The 22,166-nt window shown below is 40.1% G+C and overlaps 3 protein-coding genes across 4 annotated transcripts in view; 2 read left to right on the plus strand and 1 right to left on the minus strand.

Moving 5' to 3' along the window:
- npas1 (neuronal PAS domain protein 1) overlaps nucleotides 1–4,438 on the plus strand; it is a 31,914-nt gene extending 27,476 nt beyond the window's left edge. Inside the window, exons 9-14 of the mRNA XM_055167032.1 lie at nucleotides 293–489; nucleotides 697–803; nucleotides 1,188–1,335; nucleotides 2,449–2,561; nucleotides 3,061–3,558; nucleotides 3,616–4,438. Coding sequence (XP_055023007.1) covers nucleotides 293–489; nucleotides 697–803; nucleotides 1,188–1,335; nucleotides 2,449–2,561; nucleotides 3,061–3,558; nucleotides 3,616–4,079 — 1,527 coding nt within the window. The 3' untranslated portion in view covers nucleotides 4,080–4,438. The remainder of the gene's footprint in view (nucleotides 1–292; nucleotides 490–696; nucleotides 804–1,187; nucleotides 1,336–2,448; nucleotides 2,562–3,060; nucleotides 3,559–3,615) is intronic.
- Nucleotides 4,439–8,254: 3,816 nt separating this feature from the next.
- tmem160 (transmembrane protein 160) lies at nucleotides 8,255–12,900 on the minus strand. The gene is made up of 4 exons (XM_020918060.2): nucleotides 12,588–12,900; nucleotides 12,470–12,494; nucleotides 10,176–10,268; nucleotides 8,255–9,967 (listed from the first exon to the last, which is right to left on the minus strand). The coding sequence occupies exons 1-4, from the start codon at nucleotides 12,807–12,809 to the stop codon at nucleotides 9,657–9,659; spliced, it is 651 nt and encodes a 216-aa protein (XP_020773719.1). The 5' UTR covers nucleotides 12,810–12,900; the 3' UTR covers nucleotides 8,255–9,656.
- Nucleotides 12,901–14,303: 1,403 nt separating this feature from the next.
- Nucleotides 14,304–21,921, plus strand: egln2 (egl-9 family hypoxia-inducible factor 2). Of its 2 annotated transcripts, none has more exons than XM_020918047.2 (6): nucleotides 14,304–14,612; nucleotides 15,008–16,328; nucleotides 18,581–18,700; nucleotides 18,783–18,919; nucleotides 20,088–20,155; nucleotides 20,272–21,921. In XM_020918047.2, the coding sequence occupies exons 2-6, from the start codon at nucleotides 15,201–15,203 to the stop codon at nucleotides 20,322–20,324; spliced, it is 1,506 nt and encodes a 501-aa protein (XP_020773706.1). In that variant the 5' UTR covers nucleotides 14,304–14,612; nucleotides 15,008–15,200; the 3' UTR covers nucleotides 20,325–21,921. The 2 variants fall into 2 exon arrangements, with proteins under 2 accessions (XP_020773706.1, XP_055003687.1); XM_055147712.1 differs by having other exon boundaries at nucleotides 14,304–14,608.
- The last annotated feature ends 245 nt before the right edge of the window (nucleotides 21,922–22,166 follow it).

Genomic DNA, 22,166 nt, shown 5'->3' on the forward strand with positions numbered 1-22,166 from the left:
TTTTGTGCAGAATGAAAAGGGATATGTTGTTATGGGGGAAAACTGCAGGCATTTGCTAAGTGGGTCCATTCAAATTACGATTTTGGTTTCATTGTGATTAATCTTGCAGTCCCATTTGTCGTCCACTTGTTGCCTGTTCTCTGGTCACAAAACTCTTCATAAGTCACAATTACAAGAAATCATTAGTTTTAATGAGTACAAATTTTCAATACATCATTTGCATACACATTAAAATATACTGGGATATAACTGAACATTTCTCCCTGTGATAACTGAACATTGTGTTGACCAGGTAATCCACGTGACAGGCCGGATCCGCTGCCGTCCATCTTTGGTCCCAGGCTCGTCGCGGTCGGTGAGGCGCCCCATGGGTTTGGTGGCGTTGGCACACACCCTCCCCCCCTCCACGCTCAACGAAGTGCGCATGGAGAGTCATATGTTTGTCTTCCGAGTCAACATGGACCTACAGATCACGTATTGTGAAAACAGGTAAGTTTCAACTGCAGCGTGAATGTGAGGAAAATCCCAAGTATCTCATATCAGTTATTATAAAATGCCACAAGCCATGCGTTTTATTTTCATGTATTTTCATGAGCAGTTGGCAGTGCACTCGGCCATGTGGTGGTGTGTATGGACACATCTGTTTCGGTTTAGTAAACAAATGTGTTTTTGTTGCCTTCTTTTTCTTTTGTGCAGAATCTCGGAGTATATGGACCTGACTCCTGCAGAAGTTGTGGGTCATACGTGTTACCACTTTGTCCATGTTGAAGACCTGGAAAACCTTCGGCAAAGCCACGAGGACTGTAAGTAGATTCAGAAGTCTTTAGCAAATATACATATTAGACAGTTAAGCCATAGTAATAGTTGAATGATTATTAATAATAGTAAAAATAGTTAATATTATTAGTTAATTATAGTTAAATATGAATAGTGGACATACGAGTTTTAATGATAGTGATAGATTTATCTGCTCAGGTTCAAATCCTTTCAGAAGTAAATGCTGCAACTTTAATATATTCTATATTTTTTGTTAGCTCTACTCTAATAATATTTTGTTGTAACTTTTTTCTTTCCTTTTTTACTTGGAGTGTCATTTTTATCACAGGTCTAGTCTACATAGCATGCGTTAGGTTGAAAATGGCGCCCTCTGCTGGTCTCATTGTGAACTCTCACCTGTTTCCTCGTAGTACTAAGGAAAGGCCAGGTGGTTACAGGTTACTACCGCTGGCTGCAGAGGCGAGGGGGTTACTTGTGGATTCAGTCCACTGCCACGGTGTCCATCAATCACAAAGCCCCCCACGAGCGCAACGTCATCTGGGTCAACGTGGTTCTCAGGTCAGTGCGGCTCCATCAAAGTGACGGCTGTTCTGCGGCTTGCACTTTTAATACGCCGGCCCCATACTGAGCACCCACATCCTTTGAAGGGATACATGATGAAATGGAGCAGGATTACAGCAAGACATTCACTCCATCGGACTTAGAAGAAACTATGCAAAAACATTCAAATTTGAGTCTTGTGCAATTAACACATGCCATGGGCCAAAGAACAATAAAGAGCAGTAAAGCATTATTTTATTAATTTTGAACATCTGCTGTTGAATGAATACAGGTAATAATAAGATGCAGTTCCTTGAGTAACTTTTTGAATCCGTAGTACTTCTAAAATTAGTTTTTACATTATATTTTCTGCCTCTTTGTAATATTAGTTTGACGTGATATATATATATATATATATATATATATATATATATATATATATATATATATATATATATATATATATATATATATATATATATATATATACTTATTTTTTCATTTGTTTGTTTGTTTGTTTGTTTTTGAGTATCCAACTCCACTCACGTTAACATATTTTTTTATTCTGTTCTTACATTTAACTCCCAACTCTAAAAAACCTGCATAAACCCACATACACAAAATAGGCCATCAGTGGGATAAAGCAAGAGGCTGAATTTCAACGCTAATTGGACTAAGGCTATATAATTACTACAAATGGATGTCAGAATTTTGGGCTTGAATGGTGTTTTAGTTAATTAGCGCTGTAATTACAAGAACTCATTAACTTCTCCCACTGCCTCCTTCTTGTGGGGGATTAACTGTGTATAGGTGGGCTGCTGAGAGGAGAGGGGTGCGCGTGGCTTTTATTGTTTATGTCTGTGGGGGCGGGGTTTGTCTATCACACTCTTGTTAGAAAAACAGGCAGTGTGGGTTTGCATTTTAGGTTCGAAGGCTGAGTCAGATTGGCTATTGGAGGCTGTTATTAAGACTGATTATATGTTGTTTTCATTTAAGTATTCAGTCAACTCACGGCAGAGCTAGATTTGAAAGCTTTAAGTGCTTTAAGTGGCATGTTTTCATTTGGGCATATACAAAGTTCTTTTATCTCTGTATTTATTCACCAAAATAAGCTATTTCTTTATTTTGCAGTCGGACAGAGTTGCCTGACACGCCCCTTGATTTGCTGCAGCTACCGGAGAGCGTTCGGGCTGAACGACTTCGCGTTAGCTCCTCTCCCTCTGACAGCTCCCCACAGGCCCGAAGTAAGTAACGCCAATACCCATAATGATGTATTACACTGACACTCCAAAACTTTTCACAACATCGCAAAAAACATTACGCTTTTCAAGTAGGATCTTTAATGAACTGAAATGAGCCCTTCATGTCTATACTAACCTAGATCTAAATGGAAGAAAATAAGGACCTACCAAAAAGGCAAATAAGTCAGGCTAAAACGCTAGCAAAAACAGAATTGAAGTACAGTATGTACTGTTTTCATAAAAGAATTCATAGCATTAGTCATTACTCAGATATGAAGTGAGCATGTTCTAATTATATATCATAATCATGTTTAAATTTAATTGATAACCGAGTAACAGATATGTGTAAATTGAAAACTAATTATAGCAATTTTCAATAGTATATGACTGCTAATGACATTCTAGGTTGAGTTGCGGACATTCTAGGTTGTCTTGCAGATTTTGAAGTCAGTAGAAGCATATGTTACACAGTTTGAGAACCACAATGATCTCTTTCCCTCAGGTGCACAACCAGCTAAAGGCCCAACAACAAAGAGTGACACAGAAAGTAAAAGCAGGGAGAAGTTCCCGGTGGCTGCAGTGCAGTCAGAGGAGCGAAGGAAGCGTTTGCTGAGGCCCGAGCCTGAAGGGGCTCCACCTGAGGCTCGGCGCCGACTAGAAGAAGCTCGGCAAGCAGAGGAGAGCGTGTCTGCCTCGTCCGATCTGGCCAGTGAGAGCGAGGGAGAGGAAGATGAAGAGGTGGAATGGGACAGCGACAGGCTGAAGGAGGAGGGCAGGGGGGGCAGTAAACACAGCAGGGCAGGAGAAAGTTCAGGACGAGGGGCCAGCTCCGGGGGGCGGGCGCACAACGGCCGTGCAGTCATCCAGCAGCTCAAGAGCGTGGTGACTCCTGCCCCTCTGCCTGGTAGCCCCAGTATCAAGACTGAACATGAGGCTCTGAGCGCTCGCTGGAACTCCACCTCACACCCCTCTCAACCCCCACACACCACCCCCTCCAACAGTCTGAATGGAGACAGCCCCACCACGCCTGTCCCAGACTCCTCGTCCAGCAGTGAAGCCCCCACCAAGGGTTTGTTCACTCCCCCGTCCCCCACCTTATCCCCCCCTATGTCTGTGTCATCTCCCCGGGAGGATAGAGGGTCCATCGGCCGCGGTAGTGCTGGAGGCCCGGACTTTGACTTGTTGCAGAGACTAGCAGCAGGTGGAGCGGCGGCAGGGCGGGTGCTCTTCCACCCCCTGGCTCTGGGACCCCAGGGTCCACAGAGTCTTTATGCCCCTAGCACAATCCGCTATGCCCCTCCTGAACTGCCCCCGTCCCACCACCACAGCACAGCGCACGACGGGCTGCAGTTACGCTCCGACCACCACAAGGGACCCCCTCCATCCTTCTTCCCCCATCTGCAGAGGCTGGCGGGGCTGCCACCCTTCAGCGGATTCTCTCCGTCCGACAGCCCCTTCCCCTCTGGACTGCCCTTCTGTATGAACGGACTGAGGGGGGCCGCGGGCTCCGAGGAGGACTGAGACCACTGAATATACAAGAGACAAAGACGTGCTGACCTTAAAAAGGCAGCACGGACAGTAAACAGACATTAAACCTCAAAGGATTTTACTAATTGGATGATAGGCTGAATAACCACAATCGAAAGTGACGGACAAGTGGCTGCCATAGGGACTCCAGCTGTGAGTGACTCTCAGAGAAAACTTGTGACTGAATGTCCCACAGACTCCTCCAGCTACAGTAATGACTAGTGTTGATTCTGTCTCTTCCACTCAGAGAAGCCATAATGTAAATAGAAAAGAACCATAAAGACCCTCAACTCACACCATGTGTCACTTCAATGACTCTGTTAACTCTAAAATGGACACTTGTCTGTGGGAAGGAAGACAAAATAGACTTTGAATGTTTTTATTATTGCAGTATTAAACCAATCATCTCTTGGGATCAAGGTAAGAATTTGACAATAAGGTTTACTAAAAGTAAAATAAAAAATAACCCTTTTTTTTTTTTTTTTTTCTTTTTTAACAAATATTCATAAGCAACAAAAAAACAAAAAACAATGTAGTCATTAACCAGCCATAACTAAAGCACATTGTGGGGGACTTCAATATAAATAACATAGTCCCATACATTCCATAATCTTTGGGAAGAAATGCAATGCTGACAGAAAACTGTTTTAATTTCTTTTCTTTTTATCTAACTATGAATTATAGTATATTCTGTAAAATGGAGCAAATGTGTTTGTGTAAGAAAGCCATATTGTTGTTGATGTTTTAACGTTTGTATTGTTTTTCACTTAATGAAACAGAATGTTGACAAGATAGTTTGAAAAACTTTGTTTTAACGGATGCACAATTTTGCCCAGTACCTTTTGCTATTCTCTTTGGGCATTTTTTTTTTCTTTTTTTTTTCCTAGACAGTGTTTGATATAATTTTAAAGCTGTGTTTCTCTGAGCACTTACTAAAATGTGTTATTATGATGAACTAAAAGCACTTCAGAAATTAACACACTGGATATGACCCTGCTTAAACAGAAATAATCAGACCACTTCTAATACAGATGATATCAGGAGATGTGGTCATTTATGTAAAAAAAAAAAAAAACTAAGTAAACATGCAGTCATAATGTAGTGACCATCAGAGGTCAGTAAAACCTTGTTGACAATTATTTTATGGGATTCTCATCATTTCAGTCTCCCGGAAATGAATGCAAATTTGGACAGAAAATGTTCTAAATTGTATTTAGATGTGTTCTTTTCATTTGAAATTGTTTTCACTTTACAGCAACAATGCATATCTACAGAAATGTAACATTTAAAATGATCTGTAATATTAGCAGTAACATTTATGTCATTGTTTTAATGCATTGAATAGTTACTCTGTGGCACTTTTGAATGAAAAAACTTGATAAAGTTTTTCAAACCCACCTGATCCCACTCTGCTGTAGGTCTATTTTAAAATATTCACTTTGACAGTATGGTTTTAGTATGGACATTATAAGGTGTGAACTGAAAACCTGTTTGTCTAATGTTTGTAAAGAAAGAGAAACTACCAGTAGTTCTGACCTGATCCGTATGTGCACACGCCTGTACAGAGGAAGTGTATGGGACATGTTTATGAGCGCCCGCGTCTATGCTGTGTCCTGTTGAATTAAATAGCTAATTCTTAACCATCACTGTGAACCTAACATTATCTTCCAATGATTGTGAATACTGTCATCAAATAAAATGGACAAATGTAAAAAGAAAACAGTGATACAAATAAAATAACAATAAAATATTCCTGTAGAGGAGCACAAGGCATGGAGTATTTTTGCTTTACTTACATCTCTGTTGTGTGCTGGGTGATGAATATAGTTTACTTAATGAAATTATTTATATTGTATGGATCAATTACACAATTGAGTTGTTTGCATATAACAAACATTTTTCTCAGTGATGGCTGTTGTATTTTACACTATAAAACATATCATTTTAATAGAACTGTCTAGAACACAAATATTCATTGTAGATACCGAGCTTTGAAGATGAAAAAGTTTTAAGGGTATTGAATCCACCAAAGTCTTTGTCTGTGAATAGATTCAAACTAAAGACAGAGCTGTGTGCATATGAGTGTCTCACTTACATGGGACTATATGAGCTGCATGTGTGCGTATGTACATTGGTTTGTGTGTGTTGTCTGAAGGAGCCCCAGGGAGGGGCTCTGACATTGAAGACGGGTTAAATCCTGTTTTACATTCAAGTGGCAGGCCCTAGTTCATTAGAGTGAGGATCATTCCTCCTCAAGACCAAAGGAAGTGCATACTAAACAAGAGCAGTTGTTGGGGAGAAAATGCCATTGTACGTGCAGGAGCGTATGTACTGTATAAGTGAGTGTGTGCTGAGAACAAGGTGCCAAATAAGCTCAGCCTTCCTCTTTGTGCTCCCCTTCCAGTGAGGGAGCTCTACACCAAATACAGGTACAACAACCTGAACACTCAATAGACACTGCACTGGTGTGTGCGTGTGTGTAAGTGAGCACACAAGTCAACACAACTCTCCTGACTGTCTTCTTCTTCGCCTGTCATTGAATAACCCGTGCGCCCTCTCTGTCACTGACTTTGATGGCTTATCTTACCCCCTGAATTGGAGTCAAGCTCCCAAGGGAAATATCTTAGCACATGTAAATGCATTTGAAAGAGTAAAAATATGGGTAGGAATAAAAGAGTGAAGGATAGAGGTAGACACCAGACAACTTCCACATACACACATATATTCCCCTACTCCCTCTTATCGTCTTCTTTTCACTTTTCACACCTAAACAATCTCCACTGTTCTCAGAGCCAAAGGAGGGACCATCCATCCTAAAACAGTAATGCATTCCTGAAGGAAGATCTTTGATCCGTATGCGTGGCATTTAACACCTGAGAGCAGATGAGGAACGCGCTTCCAAACAGAAGGTGATGGTCCCGTCTAGAGGTGAGGACAGGGCAGACGCAGAACTCCATTGGTGGCTGGCCTGCCCCAGAGTGAATCGACTGGTGCTCAGTGTGTGAGAGACTGGTGCTCCATGTATGTGACTGGTGCTCAGTGTGGATTGGTACTGTGTGTGACTGGTGCTCAGTGTGGACTGGTACTTTGTGTGACTGGTGCTCAATGTGTGTGACTGGTGCTCCGTGTGTGTCACTGGTGCTCAGTTTGGACTGGTGTTCCGTATGTGACTGGTGCTCCATATGTGTGACTGGTGCTCTGTGTGTGACTGGTGCACAGTGTGGACTGGTGCTGCGTGTGTGACTGGTGCACAGTGTGGACTGGTGCTCTGTGTGTGACTGGTGCACAGTGTGGACTGGTGCTGTGTGTGTGACTGGTGCTCAGTGTGGACTGGTGCTGTGTGTGTGACTGGTGCTCAGTGTGTGACTGGTGCTCAGTGTGACTGGTGCTCAGCTTGTGTGAGGTGCAGCTCTCGCCTAGATGTTTGTCAGTAAGGGCGCGTCTCCAGTCTGTGGGCGCCCTGCCCTTTAGACACGCCAGGCCTCGAGAGCGTGCTGCATGCCAAACAGACCTGTGCAGCAAGCAGAGGAGAGTGAACGTGAGGAGGAGTCCTGAGAGCAGAGCCAACTGGAGGCCAAAGGGTAGAAGGAGATCTGAGGGAGAGGACAGGCTCCAGGCTCAGGAGCGGTCACCCTGCAGCAGCCATCCGTCCACACACCCTGCATGAGAAAGTGCATTGGAAACTCAACAGACAGAAGTGTGGAGGAGGGAGACAGGGGGAGCCCGGGTGAGTCCGAGGTGAGCCTCAACAGCAACACCGTGTGTCGATGACTGTGAGATATCACAGACCTTCGGCCTAAGCCAGTCAGATAGTTATCGCAGACACAGCCCCCATCACCCCTGCTCATGCACACACATACACACAGCACCAGTGTACGCACCTCAGCCCACATATTTATGCTCCAGACCAGGGCCTCATTATAAAAATTATGCATGTACAGCATGCGGCTGGACAGTCCATGCCGCTCTTGAATCCCTGCAGCATTAGAGGGAGCTGCTTACTTTGACAGCTCCTACACTTTTAGCACAATCCAAAAATACACCTAAAAGGGAATAAATTCTACAGAATCTTAACAAATACACTAAAATCTTGGTGGGGAAAAATTTTCTAAAACGTAGTGTAGAAAAACATTGGTTCTTAAAGACACTAGATTAGAATGAAAACAAGATTTTCAGGAATTCATTTTATTATATACAAGAAGAATGCAGAACAATTGTGAATATACATAACAAAAGTCCTGCACTCATCACATCACCAACTTCTATAATGCCTATTTATTTAGTTGGAAGACAGGTCAGAATTCTGTGATGGAATTTGCTATTTAACAGTCCAATTGCAGATTTGTTGACCTGGTTCATGGTTGATATTTCTTTAATTATCCACATGAAAAAGTGGCACAAAGTTCAATGAGTTCTCTTTTTGCATTATTAAACAAAATAATTTTTTCACAAAGGCTTTAGAAAGTGGGACCATTTTTCAACACCAAATCCGTTATTACTGGCAGCAAGAACTTTAAGCCATAAAATTAATATGGTCCATTTGTGGACCCAATCTCCAGCAAATAATAAGGTTTGTGGATCATCATTTGGATATTTCTCATCTCCCACAGAGTTGTATCCTGTATGCCCCTGCCCTCCATCTGAATTTATGGCATCAAATTCTAGAATGTGAAGAATAATCAAACCAAAACAGGAAATATTTTTCTAATAAAAATACTAAAAAGTGTTGTTGCCAAAAGTAATATAAAATGTTTCACTGATGAATGTCCATGAGCCCTTAATGAGCCTATATTGATCAAATGACTTCAGCATTTTACCATCCTTTTTCTATAAAACTTCAAGTAGTCATCACATTTATACAATATTGAACAGAAAATCATAAGCCAAGCATCGACCACTCACCAGCATGTGGGCATACAGTGCCTTAAACTGTAAACATGTTTTCAGTGAGAGAAAAGAAGGTAAAGCTTTAAAAAGAATTCACTGAAATTAAGCAGCTTTGAAAATATGTTTGTAAGAGGTTGTCTGACCTTCTGAGCCAAACAATCCCATTTAAATAGGCTTGTCACACTCGGCCCGCATACATACATACACACACACACACCACAAACCATACAGGATATACATACTGGCATCTCACAAACATCTTTCTCACTGGTGTCATCTAATGAGATCTTACGTCTGGGCATGGGTCCTGGAATGTGCAAGGATTTGACAGATTTACACTTTATAATTGGTGGTAAAAGTAGTAAACTGCAACTGAATTCAATGGGATGCAGAGCTTTACAGCTGACTGGAGCAAAGCTTAATTTTAAATCACCCAAAACAAGAACTATAGTAAAATATTTTGATTTCTTAAATAAATACTGTATTTTATTAACTGCTTTAAATTATAATTTTTTTTCCCTGACGAACAATAAGGTGATTTTGTTTGCAGTGTTTTTTTGGTTTTTTTTATCCATTTGTGGGTTGGACTTGGAAAGATGTTACTGGGATGTCAGTATTGTCAGCCCGTGCATACTTTAAGATACTCTAGTCATTAGTCATGCACACTGCATCCAAAGCACAGCTCTATTTGTCCGGCCCTTTGCTGTCACTGTCCTCAGTCTCTAGACTGCGGTTGTCCCGGTAACCCCTCTGCTCCCGTCTCTCCCGACACTCCCTGCACTCCTCCTCATCGTCCTCGTGAATGATTTCCACCTCCAGTCTCCCGATATACAGCGATACTGCACACAGCCAGAAGAGGGCCACACTGCTCACTACTGCACCCTGTAGCAGGAGAGCTGGCACAGACAGGAGCATCATCCTCCGCAAGGCAAACAAGCTGCCAAGATACGAGGCGCCGCCAAAAGACACGCACACGCCTCCGAGGATGAAGAAGGCTGAGAGACACATGGACATGTTAGGAGAAAATAATGACAACACTACAGTGTAACACCACATTTAACACTACAGTGTAACAACACATTTAACACTACAATGTAACAACATATTTGATACTACACTATAACAACACATTTAACATTGCTACTACAAACTCTGTCTAAGGTTATGATGTGTTGTTATTAAAAAGAATTGAATGGTGCTTACCATATCCAGCCTCTCGTCCTACTTCACTTTGGACAAAAGCTATGACTCCAATTCCAGTAGCCAAAAGCCCGTTGCGAAACCACGAGAGAAATCCTGTAAAATAACAATGTTTATAAAGCATTATTCCATCATTGATGTTTTACTTAGATTATTCGTGTGCCAGCATGACAGGGCTGCAACCAACGAATATTTTATTAGCTGACCTGTCAGCAATTAATTTTTCAGTTAGTCAGCCAGCCATACGATCATTTCTATTATACACTGAGACCTTTTAAATACATTATCAACCAAATAAAGGTTGAAATATGGTGACTGACAGCTTCTAAATAGAGGAAACATAAATACAAATAAAGTGTATTATTGATGAAAAGCTGAATTTTTAACATTCTTTATGGATATATTGATGTACTAATGCTATTGTCTATCATGTAAAAGGTTATTTCATATATTCATAGACTCTGTCCAGTTCAGACAACGATTAAAATGACTGCAAAAGGGCTGCTCGATTATGGAAAAAATAATTATCATGATTATCTTGGTCAATATTTGAAATCACAATTATTCAAATGATAATTTTTAAATTATGCGATGCATGTATTCAGCATTTCTCTCTCAAACCCCCAACATACTTTGTTATTGATCATTTAAGCAAAAACTGACTTTCAAAATTTGACTTTGAAAACTTTCAAACTGAAAATAAATATAGGTTACAAATATGTACCTTAGAGCAGTTTTGCAATGTATAAAACATAAAATGAATAAAATATACTTTGAACATGAAACAAGGCATAGCAAAACATAAATATATCCAAAATAAACTATATGTCCACATGTACAATCTCTACACAAAAAAAAATATATATATATATATATATATATATATATATATATATATATATATATATATATATATTATATAAAAACTATCCCAAAATAAACATTGTTAAGCTTTAGGGCACACTCACACTAGGACTTAAAAACCGTGCTGTGCTCAAGCACGATTGCGTAGGGTTCAATTTTCCACACTCACACCTGCACAACTGAACAGGGCCACGGCCAATGGTGTCATCACACGGTGCTGTTTATTTACATGATGCACAGTAGAGTTAATGCTTTAGTGGAGAAAATAAGTCCAGTGGCAGAAATATCTATTAAACAGTGAGGCAGATAGGAGCCCTGCTGCGATACACACTCCTCCGTGAGTTTATGGAAATAATAACAGTATGGAGGAGTGAGACTAGCCGGAGACGAGGACAAGAGCCAAGGATTGAGGACAGCCACAGACAACGCTGCAAAACTTTTCTCTCTGTCACAGTCCTTATTAAAGGTAAGCATGGATTAACTGTGTGTTTTAGAGTGGACTTCATTCACTATTTTTATCATATGAGTAACATCAGCGCATGTTACAGGGAACTTATAGTAAAGTTGTGTGTGCGCGCGTACATGAGCAACCATGCCTACCTCCTCCAACTGGGCCAAAGTCCCAACCGTGCTGTGCCCGGGCATGGATGAATTGCGCTCACACTGGACAAATGTTCGGCACTTTAGGGGCAATCCGTGCTTGGGCTCAGTGTGAGTGCAACCTAAATCATTTTAACTGGATTATATGAGTTTGGAGATCACTTAACACACTAATTGAAATTGTGATCAAAATTCAATTAATTGCACAGCCTTAACTGCAAATATTTTTAATAGTCAACTAGTTATAATAAGTTGCTTAATTGTATTACAGGCAAATGTGTTTGCACCACTTTATTCAGACTAATGAGCGAACATTAATACTGACTTGAAATCTAGGTCTCTATGGAGAAGTAATTGCTTTGCCTAACATGTTCATATATGGTCAAAGATTTTTGAGCTATAAAAACATCTGTAATAGCATAAATGTAAGATACACATTTATGCAAAAAACATCTCCATGGAAACCTACAGATGGCAGACACTAAACCCGAAAAGTTACATAGTGCAGCCTTAATGCTAAATCACTGTGGCAATAATTAATCACAACACACTGGACACAAATTATGCGGCATCAGTTGGGACCTATGTATTGCTTTCCCTACCGATTCTGGAATGTCTAGAATGTCATACCTCAGCAACAACCGTTTATTTTTTATTTAATAAATAATAAGAAATATCTCAAAGGAAAATCTGATCATTTCTACTAGTGACTACAACCAATAACTTGTTGTACTATAACCAAAAATCTGCATTTGGACTTGAATTTATTTTAGTTGCCCACAACTGTATATGAGGAACGTTGTGATGCCTGCACATAGGTCAGATTTATTTACCTGTCTCGTGTGACTTCCTTAACATCTGCAAGAGAAAAGTATTGAGATTTGTTAGAGCCGAATAATGGGTACTAACGTACTGTCTACATCGTACCCCGGTACTATCCAGTCCACATACCAGCGCATCTGCTTTGTCGAGGTCGGTGAGCTGATAGTGCTGGTCGGGAGTGCGGCTCCGGTTCCACGGTCCCTTCTCGCCCTGTCGCAGCCGGACCGGGCCGTGGAGCCTTCGCAACGAGGCGGAGACTGTGGCCGGGGCCCGAGGTAGCCTTACAGCGCGGACAAAGTGTGACAGAGCCTGTGGCAACTGCCTCCTCATGAAGAAACCTAAAAGAGCCATTACATTACTGTGATGCCGCTAATACAAGTTTTAGGCTACAAGCATAACACGACCTCTGTCTACCCTGTGAACTTTGACATTCTGCGTCAACGACAACCCGGAAAAGTGTGTTTCTTTAACAAATCCAACAGCGCCCTCAAGCGACAGGACCAGATAATAATAATAATAATAATAATAATAATAATAATAATAATAATAATAATAATAATAATAATAATAATAATAATAATAATAATAATAATAGTAATAGTAATAATAATAATAATAATAATAATAACAATAAAAGATCAGTTGCTCTGGGGATAGAGCCTGCCAATCTGCGCCATCGGCTCATCTGACAATCAACACACGCTCACACACGACATTATTCGAAGTGTCTGGAAGTGTTTTGGAAAACACGTAAAATAAGAAACCCAAAGGAACATGCAATGACATTAATTCAACCACACGATGGAGCCATTGCAATATGGGTTTCTTTCTATTAATCTGGTGCAGAAATCAGTAACCTACAAAGACTATGGTAACGTGTCATCGCGTCTTCAGTGCGCCAAGTACAAAAGTAAAAGTACCGTAGGCCAACAATTTTTAGGTATCTGTAGGCTTCTTTACTTTTTAAATTTTTAAATGAATACTTTTACTTCACTGCATTTGAGAGCAGCATTTGAGAGGGCCTATTTGTTTTTACTCTGCTACACTAGGCCGATATTTTTTAACTGAAAAGTTAAAATAGCTTATTTCTTTTACTTTGAGACCTGCCTAAAATAGCGGAGGGGTTTATTTTAGCACATTCATTTCATAGCTTGAGCAAACAAAAAGCTAGAGACAGCACAACTCTTATAGAAACGTGCATTTTTAAATACAGGTAGTCAAGTTTAGTTTTTATTAAGTAACTCTTCCACTACAGCGCGGCTTCCATGTTGTGAAGCAGATGTACATTAGGCCTATAAGACAATTTGCCCAAATTCACTTGTGTAGGGTAACTTTAACCACGTAAAGTTACTTTAATCTCAATTTGTCTTTAGAAGGTTTAAGCCTTCTTACTGTATTTAGGGTAAAAAGCCCACCTAACTAGGGATATATTTAATTTAATTTATTTATTTAACTAAATATTTCATGCTAAATTTTAAAACTCCAGGATTGTGCAGTTACCTGTGATGTAACAAAACTGGCAAATTCAAACATTTATCACACAGGCATGAATAGGCTACTAGGAACTGGGTTGCCTGTTCCAATCCAGTTTTAAACCTAAAAGTCTCTGATTCACTACCTAAACCCTCCAGCCAATCATTACTCAGTGCTAGTGTAGCCTCTGCAGCTTGGTGAGTAAATTCTGGAGGCTATGGGCATTTACAAGACACTGCCTATCCGACTAAATGTTATATGCCTATAGAATCACTGTAGGGTATGTAGGCTACTAATCCTAAAGTCGTTTGCTGAGCTCATGACTGGGCGGTGGTGGTGGTCACGTGGCCGGAGGGTGGGCGCCCTTTGGTGCGATCAAGCAGCCGGTAACTGGAGGGGGTGTCGGAGGCGCGGTTGAGGAGGAGGATGGAGAGCAAGTGAGGCAACCTACCCCCATCTGAAATAACTGCGCAGTGTATATGAGATCCTCATGTGCCCCCACAGTTGGATTGCTTTGCTTTTGTCGCCGTTAATATCTGCGATCGTCTATTTATTACTTCCATTTACTTTCATTGGATGAGTAAGGCACGCGTGCAGAAGTATCCCGGAAATAGCGTGTAGCCTACTCGCAGCCTGTCACGTACGCTCACGGAGGATTTGCATTGCTGTTGGCTGGAGTAGGTAAGAACTGTTTTACAGTCAACTGGGCAGCACTTAGTAGTTTTTTGTTTATGCCCTCAAACACATTTAACTGTATTTAACATAACACTCCTCAGGATTTAGAGAAATTATCTTATAGCTGGAATGACCTGGAATTAAATTCCTTGTGTGTATGTGTCCTTACAATGTGACACAAAACCTAAACTGTATTGTGAAAAATGATAGTGCTGTGCTAATCACAACAGTCTACGTAAGTTTCATTCCTATAGCTGCATATAGTCTTCTTCAGGTTTATAACAACTGTATTAGCCTACTGCTTTTCTTGATTGTGTGTATACATAAAATCAGCTGTGCTAAATCTTAGCAAATCCCGTGCCTAAAGTAGCCTATATTCTGACTGTACTTTTTCCCCTTAGGTTCCTAATTAAAATGCCATTGCTTATGCTATGCAAATGGTGCAAATAAGTGGAGAAAACGCTACAAGAACGCAAAACGTGGTCATGAAACTTATAGTTTTTATACCAGAGCTTTCTTTCAGTGAAAGCAGTTGCTCTAGAAAATGAAGGGAGGACGTGGGCTACGTGCGCATCCAGCCGATGACGAGATGAAATGGAGAGCTTGGGACATACGGACCTTTTAAGCCCAAGCTCTTGTCGCGGATCAGTCACTTTGCCACCCGCACAAGACAGAACCGGACAGCAAGTTACCTCTGGCCAATTAGGCATTTACCACACGTACCGGGCGGATATGGGACTGAACGGATTTTGCGCAGCACCCGCTGGGAGCCCCACAGCTGCTGAGCTACTCGTGGGTCTCGCCTCTCAGACCGAGTCTCCTGGAATCACAACCCCAACAAAGCGGGTAAAAACTGGGGTACCACTTTACAACGGCGGTGTGATTTCTCCATCTGCCACAGTGGAGGGCAGCCACGCAGGCGTTAAGGCTCAAACTCCAAACTGTTATCCAGCTCAGTGCCATGGGACGTCCACCGACTCTGTGTACCCCCTGGGCAGCAGGGTCTGCTTTGAAGAGAGTGGGGAAAGGACAGGTCAAGAAAACAGCCATTTCATCCGAAGGATTAATAGTGATATTAGAAGCAGACAACTACAACAGAAGCGCAGCAGGGGTGGAGAGAAAAGAGAAGTGGGTCCAGAAAGTCTTAATGGACCTGTTGGTTCTGGAGGGTTAGGTAGCACGGTGGACCTAGTATATTCTTTAGGAGACTCAGGGGACATTAAGAGGAGAAGGTTGTTAGATGGAAATGCTGCTCATAAGTCTGTACACTGTGCTATGCCCTTCATTCTTCACAATAACCAGCAAAATGAACAGAGTGTCTCTTCAGATCAGCCCATAGTTCACATCAGCAGTATCCCTGCCCCTTCTTCCCCTGCAGCTTCTGTCTGGTCAGCTGAACGCTTGGCCCAGCAGTTAATTGTTCCCTGCATGAGGTACTATGGAATCTGTGTTAAGGACCACTTCTTAGGCCCACACCTTGGTGATAGAATATTTGAGGAGGTAGAGGTGTTAGACCAGAGTGGGAAATTTCGAGGAGGCCAACTAGTAAGCCAAAAGGGAATCCCATCTAGGAGCATCCGAGGGGACCAGATAGCCTGGGTCGAGGGCTGTGAGCCAGGCTGTGAAAACATCGCCACACTGATGGCTCGTATTGATGAGGCCATCATGTACAGTGCTGCCACTGGGCAGCTTGGCGACTGTGTCATCAATGGCCGCACCAAGGTGAGGAGAACAACTTCAATTTTAAGAAATGTTATATGTGATACTGTCATTTTAAAGATCATTTTGTGGGGTTGCCCTGAGATTTCAATTACAGATGAATGTATTGCATAAAATACAGGTTCACGCAACAGTTTGTCACAGATGTCAGAAAGAGCTGCTATTAGAAGTACAAGAGAGCTGAATAAGCAGTACTGCAGGTTGTCCTCATAGTGGCCTTGTTTTCCCACGTTTAAGCCTGTCTATGTTTGCCTGGGTCTGGCCACATACCACTGTTACCAAGTATCTGTCTTACCATCACAAAATTTTTGCCTTTGATGAGAACTTTATCTTCACCTTCCTCAGCCATGCAAACACACGCAGGCTTTGTATCCACATGTTTATGTTTACTTTCTTCAGGCGCATGCTACCCACTGAAAGTACTGAAGAAAGCTTGTGAGGCTGGCCTGAAAAGGTCCTTTAGTAATGCCGGTTACTTTAAGTTATTTTAGCAGTGCAGTTTATGTTGAGTTTGTTGCAGTTAAAATGTAGAGTATTGACTTTAATGCATGTGCTACAGACAGATATCTGTCTCAGTATCAGCATAGTGAATCATTAATCTGTTGTCTTGTCTCCCTCTGCTTTCCTAATGTGGCCTCTTTTTCCAATCATACAGTTAACATTTCACAATACAATGTATAAATGTAGCTTGTGGTAAGTTTGCTTGGAATTTGGGCACATTCGGCTTGTCCTCTTTGTAATATTTGGACACAACAATTTTGTCTGAACATGCATTTGTAATATATTTACTTTCTTCTCATAATCATCTTCTGAAGTGAAATGTCCATATTAGGGACCACATATCCTAGTACCTTCTATCAAATCTGTCTGCTCATTAAGACACATTACTGGCCATGGTACCTTAGGACAAAGTCATTTCGGATGTTAATCAGCAGTTAAAGACTGTTATCTTAAATGTGGGATGTGTATAACATTGTTCAATTCTCAAGTTGTCTATTGATCCTCTGACTTGCTTTGTTTAAAAAAAATAGTATGGTACAAAACTGTCTTTTGTGTTGGAGGCAACTGAAGCAGCGCAAACAAACAAAAGGACTTGTAACTTTCTTAGTGAAGCAAGAAAGTGATAATAATTTTGCATTTTGTTGTCATTCTGAGTCTTTCTGCATTGTGAGCGATTTTAAGATGTTGAGTTGGCATCGGCCTGTATGCAGGATGTCCCCAAATGCCCCACACCTGAGCAATACCATTATGCACAGGTTAACCCAGAGCCATGCTAGCCATGCTACTCTTCTATAAAACTGTGACAACTGTTTTAGATTTCTCCTCTCAAACAACATTTTTGCATGAAAGTCTCAGTAAAGTTGATTTGTTTTATACAAATGAAATGGGCTTTTGTGCTTTCTTTTTTGTTACCACACATCTTTTTAAATCATTACTTGACTTAGAAACACAACTGACTCAACCTTTTTTTAGTCCCACTAAAATGCCTTTGTAAGAGGGGCCCTGAAGGTTAATAAGATGAGCTGGTCATGATGCTGTTCTCTGCTCTTGATACAAACAGTGCTAGAGAAAATGGATCCTTTCTTGACTCCAGAATTTCCTTATAGTTTGTGTCAGTCTACTACAGTTACAATGATAGCGTCAGGCATGTTAAATCAATAGTACAACTGCAGATCTATTATGACTGATAATATCGTGGAGCGAAGGTCATTCACTGACTATAACAGGAACAAAACACACTTTAAACCATGGTAGTATTTTTTTTTTCAGGAACTGGCAGCCAATTATCACGTTGCATTTTCTGGCATTTTTCTGGCAAAATGTCTTCCTGTCTTGTTGAAAACAGTGTAGCTGCCTTCTCAAAGAACTTAAAACAAAGGACTAAACTTGGAGCCTCCTTGACCTTAGTGAAGTTTTGGTACATTAAAGTCAAGCGGTGCTGCAGTGGCCCTGCTGTGGAATGTACACCCGCTGTAGAGTTTGCACGCAGGTCTCAGGTCGCGTTGGCCACATAAAGAGCACCCTCCCTCCAGCCTCACACATTAGCGTCAGGCAGGGGAAATACCAAAGTCACACCATTGTTTTTAAGATGGACACGTGTTCCACATAATGATTTAGTGGCAAACAATTCAGCTCTGACATCGCTATTTTTGTCGCCTCTCAAACATATTGCAAGATATGACATATTTGGTCTTATTGCATGGGCTATGGGCTATTAACACTAATAACTTTTTTTTTTCCATTTTTGATTTCAGGCAATGGTGGCTTGTTACCCAGGAAACGGTGCGGGTTATGTCCGCCATGTTGATAACCCAAATCGTGACGGACGGTGCATTACATGTATCTACTATCTTAACAAGAACTGGGATGTCACGGTATGTTAATCAGGATAGTTCCCTTTTGATTAATATTGAGAATGAATAAAATTGTATGTTGTATGTTCCTTTTGTATCATAGAAACATGGAGGAATGCTTCAGATTTTTCCTGATGGCAAAAACGTTGTCGCTAATATTGAACCTGTGTTTGACCGTTTGTTGATCTTCTGGTCTGACCGCAGAAACCCACATGAAGTTAAACCCGCCTTCGCCACTCGGTCTGTAATAGCAATAGCTCTTCTTTCCTTTTGGTTATTTCTATTTACCACCATATTGATTTGTCTGGGTTTAGATCAGATGCTCTTCTAGATGTAAAACTCTTGTGCCTGTTTGATTGGATTATGAGGCATTATGGGGAAGATATTGGTAGTTTTCAGATTTCCCTATTAATTATATTGTAATTTACCATGAAATTTACAAAAGGTAAAGTCACAAATGTTGAACTTGGTATTTTCAATTATTGACTAAACCCAAGAACTCACTGTATTACAACATAATTCAACATTTTGACAATATTCATTTTAACTGCCCCTGCCTGTATTAATTAATGTTGGCCTATAAAATGCTGTGAGGTCATCAGAAACCCAGCAATACCACATGAAAAGTACAGTACGATGCATTATGCTGGTGTCTGTGAAACTGCTGGGGGGGAGAGGTGGGGTTGAAGACAGGAAGTATGCGTTTCCTGATGGGTTAGGTGGAAGGGAAGGTTCGATTGCATGTCCCGTGTTGGAGAGACTCCGACATGAGAGACAGGAATAAACACCACAGCCCCACAGGAGAAAAGGCAGACTGTAGTTAGAGTTAACCCTCTGCTGTCATTTGCTGCTACACTCTATATCACGCTATGTTATTAATCTAATTTTTTTCCCTGCAAATAAATGTGTAAAAATGTACAAGTACATCTGGCCAGCAAGACTTAGCTTTACATCAATCATATGTCAAACCCAACATCACTTCCAAGAATGAATAATCCTAGATGACAAATGTACAATTGTATTATTATTGTATTATAAAAATTATGAAATACTACAAATAAACAAACAAACAAACAAAAAGAAGCAATGCAAGGGCAGAAACAGAAGTATTGAAATAATAATAATAATAATAATTATTATTATTATTATTATTATTAAACTAAACAAATGCACATATAAAATTAGTCAGTGTTTGTAGTCCCTAAAAATAATTCAAAAATGGAGTCTCCAAAAACTGCTGTGTGGTTCTCTTTAAAGTGAATCTAATTTTTCTTAATTAAGAAAAATATATACATGACGTCTCTTATCCATTCGCTTTATATTACTTGACAAAATACAAATATACAACTATATTATATTATTACACTTATTCTTAGTAATCATAACTTGTATTTTTTTCCCCTTGCAGATATGCCATTACAGTCTGGTACTTTGATGCAAAAGAAAGAGCAGAGGCTAAAGAGAAGTACAGACTGGGTATGTGTTTTGTGTTTGGTTTTATATGATGTCTTTTCCACTTTAATGAAACCACTGAATTACCTGTCTTTGTTTATATGTGTATAAAACTAATATACTTATCCTTGTGTCCATAGCAACGGGACAGAAAGGCGTTCAAGTGCCTGTCACTCAAAACAGTAGGACATAAGTCTCCTGTAACCACTGGGGATTGATCAAGAAGCATTATGTGCCTTCACCAATAGTAATTTGATGTTTTGAGCCTAAACAGAAGTTGTGTTTGACTGTCAGTGAGCACTGCATGCTGAGCAGAAAGCAGAAAAGAACACAGACCCATGGATGGACCTTTGGATAATGGAATCGAATGGCATAGAAACGTATTCAGTTTAAAATATAACCACAAATTATTCTTTGCAAGATGTTACGTTGAATGAAAGACTATAAACACTTGATTTTTTAAAATTTATGTTTTGATAAATCTGTGGATTGACCTGTGTGGTCTGTAGTAATAAAGAGAATGCACTATAACAAAAGGGACATAAAAAAATCACACATAATAACAGGGTTTTGTCTAAATGTCCCCTATCTCCACTTGAGGCACTCTAATCTCTGGTCTGACAGAGAAGCACAAAATGCCTTATGGTACTTGTTAAACATACAGGGACTGGTAGACACTGAATCTTTGCACCTCCAATTATATATTAGGAGAATATATGTGCTCCACGCTTCTTTAATCTCTCCAAAAGACAAAGCATGGACAGTGACATTTAAGGTTCAGTGTTATCAGTTTATTGACCCCTTAAAGGCTGTGTTCTCTAATAGACTGAGACATAAGAAGTGAGTTGCCCATGTGATGAAATTGTGCATTAGACCTTTTGCCAATGTTGAATGAATGTAAGACTGATCCTAATATGTTCTTGTATGTCTCCCAATCTATGTGAACATGTTAGCCTGCAATATAAAGGTGCTTTGTGTAACATTTCTGGTGGAGGGCCCATCAAATGCTTTTTCTCCATGATGATGTTATTGCTTTGACTGGAATGTTTCACAGTATGGCATTAAACCTTTCTATCACCAAGTAGAACAAACCAGGCCAAGTTGCAGGTCAGATCTGTCGTGAGGCAACATTGCTCACAGTAAGAATGCCTGTTTTTCAAGGTATTTTTGAGCGATAAATTAAATGTAAGGTAGAGCTGTTTAATGTTATACTGTGGAGCATTCCAGGCAGAGCAGTGGCATAGCCATAAAAATAAGCAGGTGACGACCCTCAACGAAAAAGTTACATATTGCAGCTTTAAAGGAGTCTATTACAGTTTTCAAAATGGCTAAAATTTCCCCTTCTAGTCTTCTGTTTATAAGCAGGTCATTTGGTCATTTGCTGCTGCGTAGAATGGGTCCTTGCACATGTACAGTATGTTTATTATTCCAGTGTCCCAGTAAGTGAACTGGGGGCACTGTTTTGAATGAGTAAATGTTCTTTTGTTTTATTTTTTGAAAGAGCACTTTATGTGAAAAATTTGATTAAATTAATTGCTTTGCTGTGGACATTATGGCTAATCAAATGCAATAGAAACTAAAACAATGAGAACAAATGGAAAATGTAAAAAAAAAAAAAAAAGTTATTTAATTAAAATGTTTTTAAGCTATATTGTGTGTGTCTTTACATTTGGTTGTGGTAACTTATGAATAAAGTAAATGGCAACTGGACTTCAATATAGCATTTTGGCAAGTTTAGTTTTTTTTTTAGTTTTGTTTGTGTAATGTGATTAAATAATAATGGCAATAAAGTTGTTGTTTTTTTTTTTACTATCAAAAGCACAACTTCCCTTTGCTACTATGGCCAGTAACACGTTTTGAACTTAGCAACTATTGGGATAAAGAACATTAGGGTAGATAGAGCATTCTTCTATTTGCATGCCATTTCGAGGTTATTGTAAATATTTTTTTATGATTGTATATAGGCCTATGTATACATTATTTGTTTATTTTTATTTATCAGTGCATTAGATTTAACTACTTAAAATACTAATAT

The sequence above is a fragment of the Boleophthalmus pectinirostris genome, unplaced genomic scaffold (assembly GCF_026225935.1).
Source record: "Boleophthalmus pectinirostris isolate CB_2022bp ecotype Guang Dong unplaced genomic scaffold, ASM2622593v1 HiC_scaffold_9, whole genome shotgun sequence".
In the NCBI taxonomy this organism is placed as follows: Eukaryota; Metazoa; Chordata; class Actinopteri; order Gobiiformes; family Gobiidae; genus Boleophthalmus; species Boleophthalmus pectinirostris.